At 35.6% G+C, this 21,150-nt stretch overlaps 1 protein-coding gene across 14 annotated transcripts in view; it reads left to right on the forward strand.

Moving 5' to 3' along the window:
* The window catches only part of Dpp8 (dipeptidyl peptidase 8), a 60,834-nt gene that overhangs the window by 948 nt on the left and 38,736 nt on the right, over nt 1-21,150 (forward strand). For 8 of the 14 annotated variants that reach the window (XR_007343889.1, XM_048793362.1, XM_048793367.1 and 5 more), the window contains 5 exons: nt 2,991-3,260; nt 3,811-3,923; nt 11,024-11,083; nt 18,055-18,228; nt 19,003-19,171. Coding sequence is in view for 13 of the 14 variants with exons in the window: in XM_048793362.1 (XP_048649319.1) it covers nt 3,002-3,260; nt 3,811-3,923; nt 11,024-11,083; nt 18,055-18,228; nt 19,003-19,171 (775 nt within the window). In the remaining variant the exon portion in view is untranslated. Of the gene's footprint in view, nt 1-275; nt 1,089-2,990; nt 3,261-3,810; nt 3,924-11,023; nt 11,084-18,054; nt 18,229-19,002; nt 19,172-21,150 lie in introns of those variants that run through there. The other 6 variants (XM_015480534.2, XM_048793366.1, XM_015480532.2 and 3 more) reach the window with 3 other exon arrangements.

Consider the following 21,150-nt stretch of genomic DNA (forward strand, 5'->3'; position numbering starts at 1 on the left):
ACACCCTTATTTGAATGGGGGTGGGGGTTTAGTGCTATGGGGAGGTGTCTTGACATCCTGTTGTTGCTGTGCTAGCATAACTTTTTCTCCACTTGCCACTTTTCTCACCACCTCTCTCATCTTCACCTACTTGAGCTATGGGAGCCCAGAATTAAAACTGTTAACAAAGTATCATTTGTAATCATAGATTTTTTTTTTCAACAAGCATAATGATTCTTTTTCCAGAAAAGTTGCCCATTTCAATTATTCTCAATCTTGTGGTAAGGAAAAGAAAAATGGACTGCACTTTAAATGAGTAGGACATTCTTTATCTTATGGAAAATCTTAAATTAGTAAATTCAAGTTAGTTCCCTTTCTGCAAAAAAAAAAAAAAGTGGCCTATAGTTCTTCCTATTCATCCTACTGAATTGATTTTTGTCTCTAACCATGACATTGTTAGATAAAAGAGGCACAGGAATAGGCAAATAGAAATTTTATATCTGTCATTTTTGAGGCTTTGTAATAGAAACCTCATCTGATTATTATTATTATTATTATTATTATTATTATTATTATTTTTGGACTAGGCTGGGGATCCACCTCAGGGCAAAAGCTCTACCACTGATCTATTCTGCCAGCCAGTAACTTCACATCTGCATGCCCTCTAACTTTTTTAGCTCTTCCATAATTCCCTTTAATGTATGTCTGAACATCAAGGTTTACACTACTGTTAGGATATTCTTTTGAGTAAATTGGGCTATACCATATCGGAAAATAATTTAGGATTTTGATAATTGCAGACAAAGTAATTTGGGCATATATTACATCAAAAAGTTCTCAGTTTTAAGTGCTATTTTGGAACTTTTTATACTTAATCTTTTTTTGACTACATATGGTCTGTTTTAATAATGACCAAGAGTCTTATATTATCCTGGTGAGCAGGATTGGATGGTGAGAAAAGGAAAGAGTCCTCTGAGAAGACAGCAGGATAAGTGCAGGGATCTGTGCTTGAAGTTGGGGCACTTGAAAATGATCTCTGAATGTGGAAGAGATCTGAGCAGATGAAAATACAATCAGATAGGCACCAGGGAAGGTCCATAAGTAAAGAGGTAGGTGGGGAAATGAAAAGTATGCACTTTGTAGAGACTATGCTGACTTTATTTTAGAAACTTCAGGCCACACATTTTGAGAATGTAATTCTATACAAGGTATTAGGGAGTTCTGGAAGTTAAATCAATTATAAACATTTGTGTAAATGGCTACCATAATGCCAGGTCTGTCCTAGAAAGGGTGGAATAAACATTGGCTGTAAATATACAGAGTGGCAGAATGTCATTTGAATTCTACAGTGTGCACATGTGTGTATGTATGTATGTATATAGAGAGAAACAGTCTAGGGTGCTAGTACAATTCAGAAATATACCTGATGATTTTAACTTATATATAAGCTGATGCATCTTTTACATAATGATCCAAGAAACTGAGCAATAAGGCTTGAGAAGTTTTACTATTAAGATTCTCTGTTCTATTCCTAGCCCTATACTTGCAAGCAGTGTTTTGAAGACCAAATTCTAAATTTAACACATGTGAAATGAGCAAAATTTGTGTAGATTCTCTCACTTGTTCCTCATTCCATTAGATATAAAACTAGATTCATTGACACATTTGGTAGAAATAGGCCTCCACTAGCTTTTAGATGGTCAAACAACCATCATTGTTATAATCTACCTCACAAATATCAGTGTGTTACATACCAGTTGAGCTAACTGACTTAATTCTCAGCTGGGCTGTTTTTGTATTTTAATTGTTGGATATGAATGCCTAGTTGTAATAATATTATAAATATACCTGATGTAACAAATAAGTTTTCTGTCTACTTTTGCTATTGTTACTTTGAAAATGGTAATACAGTTCAGGGTAAAAAGAAAATAACAATATCTTGGGCACACAGTTCAATTCATTTTCAAGCCAGTATTCCATACCTAATGGACTTATTCACAGCCCATACCTGCTAATAACTTTTTCTCAAAAGTTACTTCTTATCAGAAATTGAGCTTTAAAAAAAATGCATCATCTTACAAACACAGCCATTTAGAAGTATTTAATAGTTATGTGAAATTTGGTTTCATAAGTACAATTTTGTTATGTCCAAGCCCACATGTTTTTGACATTTGAAAAATAAGTGTTAGTGTATGAAATATTAATGCTTTGGGGGTCAAACTAGTAAATTTGTGTCCAAATTTTTATCAAAATATTGATATAAACATTAAATGCTTTCTACAACTACTTTAAAGCCACTTAAGAATAGTATCTTTCTCATTTAAACAAAGCATAAGTTAGATAATGTATAATCATAGTCATGTAAGTTTCTTTGAGATATTAGTCATCTCAAGTATATATGATAGTGATGTCTAGGGCTGCACAAAAGATTCATACCAGCCAGTTAAGTATTTTGTTGTTTAGAATTCCATTTAAAAGGAAACAATATTTACACTTTCTTCCTGTAAGTGCCCTAGGAAGATTATTACAAGGACATTGTTTGTGACAGTGTTATTACTGTTCCAGTTGGGATTATTCTGCTAGTTGGAGAAATTCACATTTGTCAAATGTGTTACCTTTTTAAATGCAAAAAAACCCAACTCCCTTGGCATATTTAGCTTCACTATTGACATGTTCTTGGGTGGAGCATAGCAGCCAACTGGCATATGGCCTGTTTGCTTCAAGTGTGGGAAAGAAAAAGGAATTTGGCAAGAGATATCTAAGGAGAGCCTTTTATAAAAGTTCCCATAGGGATTTATAGTCACTGTGAAATTGACATGACCTCAATTTTTAAAATAATCTCATTTTGAACCGAGCACAGAGAAGTGGGAGCTATTGCTTACTAGGTTTCATTGCAGCTATGCTAAAAGGCATTTTTTCTTAGTGGTTTTATTTGGTTTTGCCCCTGTCGGACTGTCATTCTGATAATGTAAGACAGCCCTGTAAATAGCTTCATGTGCCTTATTTTCTAGAAAAATGCAACATGGCAGCAGCAATGGAAACAGAACAGCTGGGTGTTGAGATATTTGAGACTGCAGAGTGTGAGGAGAATATTGAATCACAGGATCAGCCTAAACTGGAGCCGTTTTATGTTGAGCGATATTCCTGGAGTCAGCTTAAAAAGCTGCTTGCTGATACCAGAAAATATCATGGCTACATGATGGCTAAGGCACCACATGATTTTATGTTTGTGAAGAGGAATGATCCAGATGGGCCTCATTCAGATAGGATCTATTATCTTGGTAAGTATAGAGTTGTAGTTTCTGAGTATATTATAAAAGTGTAAAATATACTTTTATTTGAAACACCAAAGTCTGTATTAATGATTACAATCATAGAATTTTTTATAATGAAGAAAAGCTAGAATTGGTAGATCTGTGTTTATTTCCAAATAGATAATTCAGAAAAAAGAAATTTAGTAATCAGGAGTTGTCACAGTGGAATCCCGTGAGTCTATTGCCAACTTTTAACAAACTAATTTTTTTTAAATTTAAAAATGGTATTGTCTTAACTCTCCTAATATCATTTTATATGCTTTGATGATATTTTGTTAGAGGGGAATTAAGACCTGAATATCAAAATGAAACTTAAGCATTTTTCTGTGAAACTTCATTTTTATTGAAGAAAATTTCTAAGGCATATGGCACTTGCATATCCTACATATTAATATTTATTTTAGGTCCCACAGACTGTAAAGTATTGCAGTGTATAGAAGGCTTCATATGCTGTACTGTGATTGTAGTGAGAATGCTATTTGAAAACATAATAATAAATGATTTTTTTTTTCCTTAGCCATGTCTGGTGAAAACAGAGAAAATACACTATTTTATTCTGAAATTCCTAAAACTATCAACAGAGCAGCAGTCTTAATGTTGTCTTGGAAGCCTCTTTTGGATCTTTTTCAGGTAGAAACTAAATATTGTTATTCCTATGATTTGATGTATATTTCAGATCCACATTTATTTAGAGGCAGAAATTCAATTGGGTTTATATTTGAAGTAGATATGAGTCAAAAATAATTAAAACATTTCAGCATTTTTACATGTGTGACCTTAAGTTCCATTCAATTTTTAACATCTAACTAAGAAAAATTACAGTTCAGTTTTTAACTACCTTTCCCTTCCATAAACTTTCTAGTAATTCTCACATCTAGAGGAAGGAAATTGACATTAAAGAACAAATATAAGCGGGCATGGTGGTATACACTTTCAATCCCAGATAGTTAGGAGGCTGAGGCAGGAGAATTGCAGGTTAGGAGTCAGCCTGGGCAATTTAGTGAGACTTTGTCCAAAAAAGGTAAATGGGGAAGATGTAGCTCTGATTTAGTGGTAGAGCACTTGCCTAGTAGGTATGAGGCCCTGGGTTCAATCTCCAGTACAAAACAAAGCAAAACAAAAAAATCTAACATATATTTCTAGAAAGATTTTTTTAAAATATTTTTTGTTGTAGATGGACACACATCTTTATTTTATTTATTTATTTTTATGTGCCACTGAGGATTGAACCCAGTGCCTCACACATGCTAGGCAAGTACTCCACCACTGAGCTACAGCCCCAGCCCTCTAGGAAGATTTTTATTTAAATCTTTAAATTTGTAGTTCTAGTGCTTAGTAACAGCAGTAACTTAAAGATACTAAGTTCAATTTTTGCTTCTTTCAGTTTTTGCTTCTAAGTAATTTATGTAAAATCAAAGCTTTAGGGTTTTTGTTTTTGTTTATTTTTTTTTCCTCAGTAGTTTACCTTTAGACAAAAGTGAATAATTGAAAATATGCCAGTGACAAAATAATGATTTAGGTGCCAATGTTTCCCTTTTTTGTTTTCATTTACTATTTTCATGTTGAATATTTCCTTACTGAATAGCATGTTTGGGCTAAAATGAACTAAGATGTGATATTTTTCAAAATAATTTTTAAAAAACAACTTCTATGATAGCTCATTATTTTGATTGGCAGCTATTTATCTCAAGTATTCTTTTGTATAGGCTTGTGACTTTTCTTTAAAACAAAAAATTCCTTGGGACTAAGATTATAGCTCAGTGGTAGAGCACTTGGTATTTGTTCTATGTATATTTGAAAAGAATGTTTTGTTGTTTTGGGTAGAGTGCTGTATTAATGCCCAGTAGACCAACTTGATTGTGTTGTTCATGTCTTCTGTGTTCTCACTGATTTTCTTATCTGTTCTATCAGTTATTGAGAGAGGAATATTAAAATCTCACACTATAGGGCTGGGGTTGTGGCTCAGTGGTAGAGCACTTTCCTAACAGGTGTGAGGCATTGAGTTCAATCCTCAGCATTGCATATAAATAAATAAATAAATAAATAAATAAAATAAAGATCCATCAACACCTAATAAAATATATTTTTAAAAAATCTCCAACCATAATTATAGATTTGACTATTTTTTTTAAATATTTATTTTTTAGTTTTAGGTAGATAAAATATCTTTATTACATTTTTTTTTAAAGAGAGAGAATTTTAATATTTATTTTTTAGTTTTTGGCGGACACAACATCTTTGTATGTGGTGCTGAGGATCGAACCCGGGCCGCATGCATGCCAGGCGAGCGCGCTACTGCTTGAGCCACATCCCCAGCCCTCTTTATTACATTTTTATGTGGGGCTAAGGATTGAACCCAGTGCCTCACACATTCTACCACTGAGCCACAACCCCAGCCCCAACTATTTATTTCTTTAGTTCTATCATATTAGTTTTTGCTTTGTGTATATTGAAGCTATGTTACTAGGAGCATAAGTAGATAGGATTATTATGCCCTGATTTATTGAACTCCTTTTTGTTATGAAATGACCTTTGTGTCTGGTAATATTTTTTGCTCTGAAATTTTCTTTAATATTAAGATAGCCACCACAGTTTTCTTTTGATTTGTTCAAATATGAAATGCTTTTTCATTTTTTATTTTTAACAGCTTTATAGAAATGTAATTCATATACCATGCAATTCACCCATTTAAAGTGTACAATTCAGTGTTGTTTAATATATTGACAGAGTTGTGCAGCTATTTTCACAGCCTAATTTTAGAACGCTTTCCTCATCCAAAAGAAATCAGTTTTAGTTAGCTTTTTATCACTGTGGCCAAAATACCCAACAAGAAGAACTTAAAGGAGGAAAAGTTTATTTGGGGCTTATAATTTCAGAGCTCTTGGTCCATAGACAGCTGACTGCATTAGTTGGGCACAAGGTAAGGCAGCACATCATGGAGGAAAGGCCCAGTGGAGGAAAACTTCTCAGCCTATGGCAGGGTCAGGAACTAGAGAGGGAGAAGAAACTGCAGGGAAGGTGCATTCTTTTAGGGCATGCCTCAAGTGACCCACCTCCTCCAGCCACACCCCCACTCCTTATAGTTACCAACTCCAGCACATTCAAACCAAGATGGACTGATTATAGGTCACAGCTGTCATAATTCAGTTCACCTCCAAAACGTTCCTACATTATTACAGGAGCTTTTGGGGGGAGGCATCTCATATTTAAACAATAATATTCTGCCCTCATCCCCAAAAGCTCATGTCCATTTCACAGAGCAAAATGCATTTAGTTCATCTTGATTCTCATAGTCTTAGCAGTGTCCAAAAGTCCAAGTCCAAAGTCTCCTCTGAGACTCAAGACAAACTCTTGCTGTAAGCCCCTATAAAAATTGAAAGCAAGTTACACACAACTAATATACAGTGTCACAGTGTAAAGGTGAGGTCACAATATTTGAGTAAATATTCCCATTCCAAAAGGAAGGAATAGGGACAAAAAAAATGGGATGGGGGCTGGGCGTGCTGGTGCCCACCTATAATCCCAGTGGCTTGGGAGGGTGAGGCAGGAGAATCTTGAGTTCAAAGCCAGCCTCAGCAACTTAGTGAGGCCCTAAGCAACTTAGTGATTAAGTGCCCGTGGATTCAATTCCGGGTACCAAAAAAAAAAAAAAAAAGACCAGAAACCTAGTCAAGCAAACAGGTCCATATATAGAATGTAGGATACATGGCTTCCAGATGTGAAAATATCCCTATTTCCAAAGGCCCTGGGCAGCTCTACCCCTTTGGACTTAACCAGTTGTAGTGCACAAGGGCTCCTTTTTAGCCTGGTTGGCCTCCCCAACCATCACCTTCTCACGCATCACCCTGTCAGCAGCAGCCTGTAGGGATTTTGGCCTCACATTTACAACTTCACATTACCCTCTTAAGAACAGCCCACAAGGACTCCAACACTGCTATACTTTGCCTGGGATGTGAGGCCTTCCTTTCAAATCTTGGTAGAAACCTCCATGACTGCTTAGAGCATCCTGCATTCCTGCAGAACCAGCACCACATTGATGATGCCAAGGTCTGCCACCAGATCACACAGTATCTGGGACCCCTGGTATCATGGCTGCAGGTACCTCTGAGTACCTGCATGGTTCAGCATGGTGAAACAACTTCCTAGGCCCTCCTGTGCAAGCAGTAGGGCAAAAGGATGATCTCTTATCAAAGGAATTTGTACTTTTACACCCAGGAGCCTAAGGTGGGTGTGGTCTTGCTAGTTCCTAAAATGCTCTTGAGGCATCTTTTCTGTTGTCTCTGTGCAAAGTACTTAGTGTGTCTTTAAGGTCTGTAATCTCTTCAACAAGCATACATTCCTTGGCCTCAGCTTTACAAAAACTTTTTTTGGCCAGACTTCAAGTTTTTAAAATTCTTAAATTCTGTTTTCTATTGACATCTGGCTAAAAGCTGCCAATAATATTCCTACCACTGACAAGATGCTATGGTGCCTTGAAATTTCCTCTGCCAGATTAATTAGTCCATCACTTTTAAATTCAGCCCCATGTAAAGTCTCATGATATGGGCAAAATGTAGCCAAGTTCTTTGCCAGAATATAACACTAGTAGCCTCCAGTTCAATTCACAATAGAGTCCTCATTCCCTCTGAAACCTCATGAACACAGTGTGCATTTCTGTTGCCAGTCTGGTCTTCCGAGCCCCCACCAAAATCACTAACTAAACTCTTACATACAGCATTCTAAAACTTTTCTAGCCTGCATCTTCAAACTTTTCAAAATTCCTTTCACAAACCATTTCCAAAGGTTTCTAAACCACATAGTCAAGTTAGTTACAGCAACAAACCCATTACCAGTACTAACTTATCCTTTTTTAAAAAAAATATATGTATGTAAATATATATATATAATTTATAGTTGGACACAATACCTTTATTTTATTTATTTACATTAATGTGGTGCTGGGGATCAAACCCAGAGCCTCACACATGCTAGGCGAACGTTCTACCACTGAGCCACAACCCCAGGCCCCTAATTTCTGTTTTAGCTTTTTTGTTGCTATGACCAAAATACCCAACAAGAGGAGGAAAAGTTTATTTGGGGCTCACAATTTCAGAGGTTTTAGTGCAGAGACAGCCCACTCTATTGCTTTGTGCATGAGGTGAGAGAGCACCTGGAGGAGGGATTCAATGGAGGAAAACTGCTCAGCTCATGGCAGGGTCAGGAAACAGAGAGTGAGGAAGGGGCCTTAGGGAAAATGCATCCTTCCAGGGCACATCCCCAGTGACTACCTCCTCCAGCCATGCCCCACCTGCCTACAGTTACCATCCAATCCATTCAAACTAGGTTGGACTGATTAGGTTACAGCTCTCAGAATCCAATCATTTCACCTCTCGACATACCTGCATTAATATAAGAGCTTTTGGGGATACTTCATATCCAAACCAAAATAAAATCCATCAGCAGTCACAATCTTCCACCTCATCTTCTCTATTGCCAGGCCCTATTCTCCTTGGAATCTGTTGATTTGCCTATTCTGAACATTTCATATAAATGGGATCATATGATATATAGTCCTTTGTGATTGGTTTCTTTAACATAATATTATCTAGATCTATCCATGTGGAAGCAGGTAACTATTACTTTTATTATGTGGTGAAATAATATTCCATTATATGGCTGTACCATATTTTGTTGATCCATCAGTTTATATGACATATGGATTGTTTCAGATTTGGAGCTTTTATACATAAATCTGCTTTTAACATTAGCATATAAGTTTTTTTTTTTTTTGGTTATAGATGGACACAATATCTTTCTTTCTTTCTTTATTTTTATGTGGTGCTAAAGATTGAACCCAGTGCCTCATACGTGCAAGGCAGGCACTCTACCACTGAGCCCCAGCCCCAGCCCAGTATACAAGTTTTTGTGTAGATTTATATTTTTAGTTCTCTGAGATATATATCTAGAAATGAAATTCTGGGTCATGTGATAACTATGCTTAAACTTTTTTTTTTTTTCCGTGCTGGGGATTGAACCCAGGGTCTTATGCATGTGAGGCACTCTACCAACTGAGCTATATCCCTAGCCCTATGCTTAAACTTTTAAGTAACTACCAGACTATTTTTCATGTAGCTGCTCCATTTTACATTCCCTACCAGTATTGTATGAGGGTTCCAATTTCTCTGCATCCTCATTAATCCTTGTTATGGTCCATCATTTTTTTTATAGCCATGCCAGTGGGTGGGAAGTGATAATTCATTGTTGTTTTGATTTGCATATCTCCAATGACCAATTATGCTTAACATCTTTTCATGTGTTTATTGACCATTTATATATCTTCTTTGAAGTGAGAATAAATTTGGGATGAGAATAAAATTCTGGATTTTTTTTTTCCAGCTATCAAGTTTGGCAACTTGTTACAGAAGCCCTAGAAAACTAATGTATGCCCATTGGTGCACAAATTTTAAATTTTGATGGAATCCAATATACCTTTTTTTTAATATAAGAATTCTATGGTTTTAGCTCTTACATTTAGATCTTTGATTCATTGAGTTATTTTTTGTATACAGTGTTAGAGGTCCAGATTGATACTTTTACATGTGGATATCTAGTTGTCCCAGCACCATTTGTTAAAAAACTATCCCCATTTGAATAGTCCTAGCACTCTTGTTGAAAATCAGTTGATTATAAATGCATAGATTTATTTCTGGACTCCAGTTCTATTCCACTGTCCTATATGTCTGTTTTTATTCCAATACCATATTGTCTTGATTAACATGGTTTTGTACTGGCAGGGTGCTGGGGACTGAACCTAGGACTTTGAACATGCTAACATACACTCTGCCACTAAGTTACACCTTCTAGCCTCTGAACTAAACTTTGAAGATTAGAAAAGTAGAAATTTTGGAATTGGAAAATCTGGGTTCTCCAACATTCTTCTTTTCAAGATTGTTTTGGCTATTCTGTGTCCCTTGCAATTCCACATGAATATTAAGATGATCAATTTGTCCACATCTATATTTTGTAGAATCATATTGTTTTCTTTTTGCAGTACTAGAGATTGAACCCAGGGACACTACCACTGAGCTACATCCCTAGCAGTTTTTATTTTTTGAGACAGGGTCTTACTAAGTTACCCAGGCTGTCCTCCAACTTTTTTTTTTTAATTTATTTTTTAGTTGTAGTTGTACATAATTCCTTTATTTTATTTTATTTATTTTTATGTGGTGCTGAGGATCGAACCCAGTGCCTTGCACACGGGAGGCGAGCGCTCTACCGCTGAGCCATAACCCCAGTCCTGTCCTCCAACTTTTAGTTCTCTTCCATTAGCCTCTTGAGTTGCCAAGATTACAGGCGTATAACATCATGCCCAATAGAGTTATAGTATTTTCTATATATAAGATCATATCATCCACACATGGAGATAGTTGCCTTCTTCCTTTACAACACAGATGCTTTTTATTTCTTTTTCTTACCTAAAATTGCCCTGGCTAGAAGTACAATGTTGAATAGAAATGAGAATATACATTCTTTTTCCTTATCTTAAAAGGGAATGCTTTCAGTTTTTCACCATTATGAATGATATTAGCTGGGGGGTTTTCACTAATGCCCTTTTTTCAGATTGAAAAATTTCCCCTCTACTTCTGTTTGTTTGTTGTTCAGTACTGGGGATTAAACCCGTAAGCTCTTTACTAATGAGCTATATCCCCAGCTCGTTTTTATTTTTATTTATTTATTTTATTTTGAGACAGGTATCGCCAAGTTGCCTGTGCTGGTCTCGAACTTGTGATCTTCCTGCCTCAGCCTCCCAAGTGAGTAGCTGGTATTACAGGTGTGCGCCACTGTGCCTGACTTATTCCTGTTTTATTGAGTATTGTTATCATGAAGAAATATTGACTTTTTTGTGATTTTTCTATATTCATTGAAATGATCATGTGATTTTTTTTCTTTATCATATTCATATGGTGTGGTTTTCATAAGTTGAACCAAGATTGCATTCCCTAGATAAATCTCATTTGGTCAGCTGGGCGTGATGATGCATGTCTATAGTCCCAAATGCTCTCTCAGGAGGCTGAGATAAGAAGACAGCTTCAGCCCAGAAGTTCGAGATCAGCCTAGACAACATAGACTTCATCTCAAAACAAATAAAACAAAACCAAAAAACCCCACTTGATCATGGTTTATAATCCTTATGTTGCTATATTCAGTTTACCAATATTTTGCTGAGTATTTTTGCATCTATTCAAAAGGGATATTGGTCTATAGGTTTATTTTATTTATTTAATCTTTATATTTTAGTTGTAGTTGTACACAATACATTTATTTATTTATTTATTTATGCCTTTATTTTGCTCATTTATTTATTTATTTATTTTTTTATGTGGTGCTGAAGATCAAACCCAGGGTCTCATGAGTGCTCTACCGCTGAGCCACAACCCCAGCCCCATATTTATTTTTTTTTTAGTTGTAGTTGAACACAATATCTTTATTTTATTTATTTTTATGTGGTGCTGAGGATTGAACCCAGGGCCTCGCATGTGCTAGGTGAGCACTTTACCACTGATCCACAACCCTAACCCCTAGGTTTATTTTTTTTAATGATGTCCTTGGTTTTGGTTTGAGGATCATACTGATCTTTTGAATGAGTTAGGAAATGTTCCTCTTCTTCTCTGTTATTTGGAAAAATTTGAGAAGGATTGGTTTGAATTCTTTGAATATTTTTTAGAAGCTTTCTTTGTGAGAGATTCTTTTGGTTTTTTGTTTTTGTTGAGGGGGAGCAGGTTTGGTGCTGAGCATCTGAGCCCAAGACTTTGTGCCTACTAGGCTGTCTCCCAGCCCTTGCAGTTGGGGAAGTTCTTTGACTACTTAATCTATTTGATTGTTATAAGTTTATTTAAATTTTCTGTTTCTTCTTGAGTTAGTTTTGGAGACAGGGACTTGCCGTATTGCCCTAGCTTGTCTCCAACTCACAGGCTCAAGTATCCTCTTGCCTCAGCCTCCTGAGTAACTGGAACTACAGGTACATGCCACCATGCCAGGCTTTGAGTCAGCTTTAACAGTTAGTGTATTTCTAAGAATTTGTGTATTTCATCTAAGTTATCTAATTTGTTGGCATACAGTTGTTCATGTGTTTGGCATACAGTTCATATTCCTTTCTAATCTTCTTTACTATTCCTGTAAGGTTGTTAGTAATAATCCCTCTTTTATTTCCGAGTTTAGCTATTTGAGGTCACGCTTGTGTGTGGGCTTTGCGTCTCTCTTCAGTCCAGCTAAATTTGTCAATTTATCAATCTTTTTTTTTTTCCTTAAATTTAATTAATTAATTTATTTTTATGTGGTGCTGAGGATCAAACCCAGGGCCTCGCTAGACGAGTGCTCTACCACTGAGCCCCAATTTGTCAGTTTTTCAGAGAATTAACTTTTTGTTTTGGTAAGGGTTCCTCTCCTCCCCCCTCAATTTTGACTACTTCCAGTCTAATTTGTATCATTTCCTTCCTTCCTTAGTTTGTTCTATTTTTTGGAAACGTCTTTAGGTGGAAGATTAGGTTTTGGATTGAGATCTCTTTTTTTATTGTACACTTTTATATTTTCCCTCTGAGTATTGCTTTCACTGCATCCCTTAAGTTTTGATGTTTTGTTTTTGATTGCTTTCAAGTCAAAGTATTTTTTTTTTTAAATTTCATTTGTAACTTCTTTGATTTCATTTGTAATTTCTTCCCTCTACTTGTACCACCATCGTCTAGAAACTCTCAAGGCAGTTAAGTTAGCTGGGACAATTGTAAGCCTCACCTCATTTGGTTCCCATTTCTCAGAGATCACTGTCCTTTGTTGACTGAAGTTTAGTGTCTTGAAAACATTATTTCATACATTTTTGTCTATATTCTCAGTTTCAGATGAGAGGGTATATCTGTACCCTATTACTCCATCTTGGCTATAAGTGGAAGTCAGTTTCATTTTTACCACTTGAGTTGCTGATCCATTTGGAATATGTAAGATGCAGTTCCAATTTTATCTTTTTACATATGGCTATACAGTAATTTGAACAAATTTAGATCAGCATTCACTTATTGTAAAACCGCCACTTTTTTCTCTACCATCTTTTTCTTACTAATTTCTGTACTCAGTGTTCTGTGTTAGACTTTGCTATTCTATACATTATTCATTCTGTTTTTTATGTTTTAACTTTTTAGTATACAGTAAGGCCAATGTTGTTCCCCACATTGGTCTTTTTTAGGATTTTTTGGACCATCTTATTCTTTCAAATGACAGATTTTTGATCACAAAGTTAAAGTACACAGTTCTCTTTATGAAAGTTAATTTCTCTGCTCTAAAATTTCTTGTATTCTAATTATGAAGCATTAAAACATTCCAAGAATGGACCAAGTCAGGTGCAGTAGCACCTACCTGTAATCACATCTACTCAAGAGGCAGATGCAGGGAGATCACAAGTTCAAGGTCATCGTGGGTGACTTAGGGAGACACTATCTCAAAATAGAAAGTGCTGGTATATAGCTCAGTGGTAAAATACTTGCCTTGCATGCGCACAGTTCTGGATTCAATTCCTAATACTGCAAAAAGAGAGAGGGAGAGGGAGAAGGAGGGAGAAAAGAATTATGGACCAAGTTTGGTGATTTTTTTTTTTTTTTAATATTTTTTTTAGTTGTCAATGGATCTTTTATTTATTTATATGTGGTGCTGGGAATTGAATCCAAGGCCTCACACATGCCAGGCAAGTATTCTACCACTGAGCCATGACTTCAGCCCAAGTTTGGTAATCTTAGTAGTCAATATGAGTGGAAAAGTTAAAATATAATCATATAGTCAAAATTTTTCTTGCCTTCATTGGAAACAGTCTTAAGAGGTGTTTAAAAAGCTGGGTGCTATGGCGCACACCTGTAATCCCAGCAGCTCAGGGGGCTGAGACAGGAGAATGATGAGTTCAAAGCTAGCCTCAGCAATGGTGAGGTGCTAAGTAACTCAGTGAGAACCCTATCTTTGATAAAATATAAAATTAAGCTGGGAATGTGGCTCAGTTGAGTTCAATACTTGATTCCAAAAAAAAAAAAAAAGAGAGAGAGAGAGAGATTTAAACAAATAAAATGATCCAAATTAAAAGTGTTCAATCAGTGATTTTGCTACTTTTCCTGTTGCAGCCTAACACAAACAAGTTTCCCCCTAACGGTGGGGAATGTGTTTGAAAACCCCCAATGAATGCCTGAAAACACAGATGGTACTAAACCCTATATATACTATATTTTTCTTATTCATACATTCCTATGCTAAAGGTTTTTCTTTTAAACTATTTTATTTTAGTTGTAGTTGGACACATTGCCTTTTTGTTATTTGTTTATTTTTATGTAGTGCTGAGGATCAAACCCAGTGCCTAACATGTGCTAGGCAAATGCTTTACTATTGAGCCACGACCCCAGTGCCCCTATGATAAAGTTTAATTTATAAATTAAGCAAAGTTGGGGCTGGGGATGTGGCTTAGGTGGTAGCGTGCTTGCGGGGCATGCGTGCGGCCCGGGTTGGATCCTCAGCACCACATACAAACAAAGATGTTGTGTCCACCGAAAACTAAAAAATAAATATTAAAAAAAAATTCTCTCTCTCTCTCTCTCTCTAAAAAAATAAAATAAAATAAAATAAAAATAAATTAAGCAAAGTGAGCCAGGTGTGATGGCACATACTTGTAATCCCAGCAACACAGGAGGCTGAGGCAAGAGAATCACAAGTTCAAGGTCGGCTTCTGCAACTTAGGAGACTTGTCTCAAAATAAAAAATAAAGTTCTGAGATGTAGCTCATTGGTAACATGTGTTGCTATGGGATTCAATCCCCAGGACCACAAAAAAAAAAAATTAACCAAAAAGAGTAAAATATTAATAACAATATATGTCTTAGCAACCTCAACATATGGTTTTCTTTGCTTAATTTTTTTTTTTTTTTTTTTTTTTTTTTTTNCTGTGTTAGACTTTGCTATTCTATACATTATTCATTCTGTTTTTTATGTTTTAACTTTTTAGTATACAGTAAGGCCAATGTTGTTCCCCACATTGGTCTTTTTTAGGATTGCTTTTGTGGGGCTGGGTTTGTAGCTCAGTTGTTAGAGCGTTTGCCTTCCATGTGTGGGGCACTGGGTTCAATCCTTAGCACCACATAAAACAAATAAAGGTATTGTGTCTAATTAAAAAGAGTGTGTGTGTGTGTGTGTGTGTGTGTGTGTGTGTGAGAGTGAGATATGCATCTCTTCTCTTTCTTGCTCATTATCTTATGATTTTTTTTGGTCACACTGGGCCAGGGCCTTGCACATGTTTGGCAAGCATTCTACCCCTGAGCTGCATCCCCAGTCCTTTCTTTCAGTATTTAGTCAAGAACTTTTATCTCTTCACTTAAAGGAAGCATTTTATTACTTCTCTTTGGCCTATCTGAATTGCCTGCATCACTATTTTTGCACTTTGGGACCATTGTTAAGTAAATCAGAGATTATCTGAACAAAGTTCTACAATTCTCTGATAGTTGATCACAGAATCAACTAGAGATAGCTGCTAAGTGAGTATTGGATGGGTAGCATATACAGCATGGATACACCAGACAAGGAAATGATTCATGTATGACACAGGAGAAACAGGATCCTGCAAAATTGCATCACAATACCCAGAATGACATGCAATTTAAAATCTATGAATTGTCGGCTGGGGTTGTAGCTCAGTGGTAGAGTACTTGCCTTGCATGTGGAAGGTACTGGCTTTGATCCTCAGCACCTCATAAAAATAAAGTAAAGGTATTATGTCCATCTACAACTAAAAACATATTTTTAAAAAAAAATCTGTGAATTTTTTATTTCTAAAATTTTCCATTGAACATTTTCAGACCATGGATAATGAATTACAGAAAGCAAAACTACAAAGGGGGCACTATTATATATGTAACTGAACATTAATAAATAATTTCATAGTTAATCCACAAAACTAGGTGGCATTTTAATGGGATTCTAAGGTTGTTTCTCTCTCTCTCTCTCTCTCTCTCTCTCTCTCTTTTGTAGTTCTGGAGATCAAAAGCAGGGCTACACTATGCTGAGTAAATTCTTTACCATTGAGCTACACCCCCAGCCCCAAGCTGTCTCATTTTTAACCTCATCCAAAATTGTTTTAGGTTTGCAAGTATATACCTATATTTGCAATAATTGAATGATGTTTATTTTCAGTGTGCAAGCTTAATTTTGGAATGATATATATAAAATAACCTTATATACTCCTTTCAAAAGTATTATTCCTTCATAGCAGAAATCATATCTGTTCCTTTAATATGTTTCTGTTGTTTAGCATACTGATAAAAGGTATAGAACCCTTATGTGATGTGAATATGATATTTTTTAAGGTAGCACTTATTAGGTTTGTTTTCTTCTTTGTTTTTTAAAATTTGTACAGATATCAATATTTCTATCTGATAAAACCCCTCATCATCATGCTGATAATTAATTACATACGTTCTTTAACAGAGATTGTAATAGATATGTTGTAGGTAGAAAAACAAAATGACAGATTTTGCTCTCAAGCTTGTTTTTTTGTTTGTTTTCTTCTAGTTAGGAACTATACTGAAAAACTGAAAGGTAGTAGCATATCGAAATAAGTAAAAAAGATAGTAATGCCTATAAAATTTTTGAAGAAAGCATAACATGCCAAGCGCAGTGGCCACGCCTGTAATTCCAGTATCTCAAGAGGCTGAATCAGGAGGATTGCAATTCAAGACCAGTCTCAGCAATTTAGTGAGGCCCTAAGCAAATGAGTGAGTCCCTATCTCAAAATAAAAAATGAAAAGGACTATGGATGTGGTTCATTGGTTAAGTCTCTCTGGATTCAATCTCAAGTCCCAAAAAAAAAAAGAAAGAAAGAAAGAAAAAAGATAACTGCTGAACTCAGGTTGAATTGAGCTAAGGTTTTGGGTAAAAGTAAAAATTGGATAAGTAGAAAGCCCTTGAGAAAGGGAGTAAAATGAGGCAAAGGGCAGGAAATAGAAAAATCACATCTTGAGTTTTTTGTTTTAGGGGGGGTTTCTTTTTTGGTGCTGAAAATTACACCCAGGGCCTTGCACATGCTAAGCCACAGTCAGTGGGTTTTAAGTTAGTGATGTGACCAGCTTCATTTAGGGTTTTGTTAGAAGAGTGCTAGTATATGTAATGGAAAGGTACTAATAACAGCTGACATTTGAGAACTTACTGTGTGCCAGTCATTGTGCTAAACACTTTATATATATTTTTTTATTTAAATGAATCTTCAAAAGCTGATTTATTATTATATTGAAATTGAGGAAAATTACTTTTGACAAAATTAAGCTACTTGCCAAAGTCTGACTTCCAGTGAAGACCCAAAGCCTGTATTCAAACCACTTGACTTAAATGTCTGTCTTAACTCTATGTTAACTAAATTACAGTTATGTTGCAGAGAGTCATGAATTCCAAAATAATGGGGCTTCATTCTTTTTCTTTATACAGTAATCATCTAATGACCCTTTACTAGTAGGAAATCTTTCAGCAGACTTCCTGAAATTAATCTGCTTGAAATTTCAGCAAATTTTGGGTCATACAAAATGTGGGCTTAGTAATATTGGAGATGCCAGGATTTCAGTGTTAAAAGCAAAGGCAAGGGGCTGGGGATATAGCTCAGCTGGTAGAGTGCTTGCCTAAGCATGCACCAGGCCCTGGGTTCAATCACCACCACCACACACACACAAAAAAAAGGCAAGTTTTCAAAAGACTGGAATAGGTGACTTTCCTTTTGTTAGGCAACACTGGACTATGGAATGTATTCTCGAGAAGAAGAACTATTAAGAGAAAGAAAACGCATTGGAACAGTTGGAATTGCTTCTTATGATTATCACCAAGGAAGTGGAACATTTCTGTTTCAAGCTGGTAGTGGAATTTATCATGTAAAAGATGGAGGGCCACAAGGATTTACCGTAAGTTGTAGTTACTGCTTGTTAAATCTGATTTTGGGTCCTAAAGGTAAATGCCCAAATCAGAAAGGTAATTAACAAATAAACCAAAAAATTTAGTTTATCCAGCAAGAAATTTAGTTGCAATGGAAACAAGAAATATAGTACTAATTCCCAAATTTAAGACTTAAGTTTTTAGTAACACTGATACAATTTTTAAAATGCTCAAACTTCTCACTATATAGGAAAATAGTAAAAGGCATCAATTCCCATTTTCTGTGAAAGCACTGAGGGAGATATTGAAAGATGTTTTCATTTTGATTTTATGTGGCTTTATTCTAAGCAATTCTTTATGAACTGTATGAGCTATTCTTTTGATAGAATTATGATGATCCTGGCTGGCTTTCATTAGATTTTTATGAGCAAAGTTTTTATTGCTAAAATTAATTTAAAGTGTTTAATAAAATGTTCAATAAATAAGCATTTAGTGATAATATTTAACAAAGAATAATTTCTCCAGTAAACAAGTTGGAGCAACAGAATTTATGATGTGCTGTTATATTGTCTATATAGTACCTTCCCTGTTACCCTTAGCTTTTTCATTCATAGTTTAAAAAAAAAAAAAAAAAATGAGTCCTTTATAAGTTAAAGAAGTTGAAAGATATTTTTTCCCTGGGGAACAACTCCCATAGTTGAAATTTTTCCTAAAAATATTTTTCATTTTATAGAAAGGGTACTACAGACAGATATGTGTACATCAACCTGATACCTACCTTAAAATGTCATTTACCTGTCTAGCAACAACCTTTACGGCCCAATTTAGTGGAAACTAGTTGTCCCAACATACGGATGGATCCAAAATTATGCCCAGCTGATCCAGACTGGATTGCTTTTATACATAGCAATGATATTTGGATATCTAACATTGTAACTAGAGAAGAAAGGAGGCTCACCTATGTTCACAATGGTAAGGCATGATTCTTCAAATCTTTTCTGAAAAGTATTTTTAAAGTTTAAATTGCTTTTGTTTTCATTTTGAAATTGAAGCAAGTGGGGTGATCTTTATATGTTACATTCAAGCTTTTAAAAAATACAGAGGGTAAGTATTCTATAATACTTATATAATGCTAGTTTGTTTTAATTCATTTTCTCTGTCTCTCTCTTTTTTTTTCCCTTGTCCTTTTGAACCGGCTTACTTTGCCACTGAGGTATACCCCCTGCCTTTTTTATGTTTTATTTTGAGACAGAGTCTTGCTAAGTTGCCTATGCTGATCTGGAACTTTCAATCTTCCTGCCTCAACCGCCCAAGTAGCCATATGACACTGTGCCCACCATTTTAATTCATTTTGGAGCAGCACTACAATAGCACCTCAGACATGATTTTCCTTTAGCATGATAAAACTGAAAAATTTCTCCAAACTGTTTTCATTAAATTAAAATTTTTCCAGGCACAATGGTAGCATGCCTGTAATCCTAGCACTTAGAAATCTGAGGCAAGAGGAACTCCTAGAACCCAGGAGTTAGAGACAAGTCTGGGCAACATAGTGAGATTTTATCTCAAATATTAGCCTTGTTTTGGGGAAAGAAACAAAATCCAGTTACACACTATCAGAAACAATCTAAAATTAATCTTTCTGTTTTGGAGAGTCTGCTTAGTTATTATTGTCATAATAGCAAAATCAGAATTTTATAGAACTTGTATATTATGGAAGTGTTTTTAAGTTGTAGTGAAGTGACTGTAGCATCAGTCAGCAAGAAAAGATAGGGATGTTTTCCTCTAAAGATTTCATACAGCTGGGTGTAGTGGTGCATGCCTATAATCTCAGTGGCTCGGGAGACTAAGACAGGAGGATCGCAAGTTCAGAGCCCGTCTCAGCAATGGCAAGGTGCTAAGCAACTCAGTGAGACCCGTCTAGAAATAAAATATGAAATAGGGCTGGGGATGGGATTCAGAGGTCGAGTGCCCCTGAGTTCAATCCCTAGTACCAAAAAAACAAAACAAAACAAAACAAAAAAAAAACAAGAAGAAAAGATTTCCTACAAATAAAAGATGGAAAATAGTATATTGCTTTTCCTTTGAATATCTGAAATAAAGTTTAAACTCTATAATAAAGGGTGGTGACTCTGAAAACTAATTTGTTTAACTTTTGCTTACTCTGATGTTCACAAAGTTGATTTACTGGCCATCTTTCTTAATCACCCCCTCATCATCAATTATTAGTTACAATTAATTACATTATTTGACAGAGATTATATTATAGATAGGAAAACAGAATGATACAGTTATGAAGTATACTGAAAAAAAAAACAGATAAGTAAAAGAAATAGTAACTCCTATAAAAATTTTGAAGATGATGTCACTGTGTGTCATAGTAGATCAGGAAACCTTGCTAATCAAGGTTGATTTGTTCACCAACACCCCCCTACTCCCACCCACTAGTGATTGAACCCAGGGGAACTCTATCACTGAACTGCATTCCTTTTATTTTATTTTTATTTTTGGTATTTGGGAGGGGTGCTTTACTACTGAGCCAAAACTCCAGTCCTTTTATTTTTTATTTTGAGACAGATTCTTGCTAAATTGCTGAGGCTGACCTCAAACTTGCAATCTTCCTATCTCAGCCTCTCAAATCACTCGGATTACAGGTGTGTACCACTGCACCTGGCTCAAGGTTGAATATGAGCTAAATTGTTTTAGCCTGCAGTAGTTAACAGCAAACACTTAAATTTTTTTTTTTATAGTTGTAGATGGACAGCATGTCTTTATTTTATTTATTTTTTTAGTATTTATTTGTGGTGCTGAGGATTGAACCCAATGCCTCACATGTACTAGGAAAGCACTCTACTGATGAGCTACACCTCAGCCCCTTATTTATTTTTATGTGGTGCTAAGGATGGAACATAGTGCCTCACACGTGCAAGGCAAGCATTCTGCCACTGAGCTAC

The sequence above is a fragment of the Marmota marmota genome, unplaced genomic scaffold (assembly GCF_001458135.2).
Source record: "Marmota marmota marmota unplaced genomic scaffold, marMar, whole genome shotgun sequence".
NCBI lineage: Eukaryota > Metazoa > Chordata > Mammalia > Rodentia > Sciuridae > Marmota > Marmota marmota.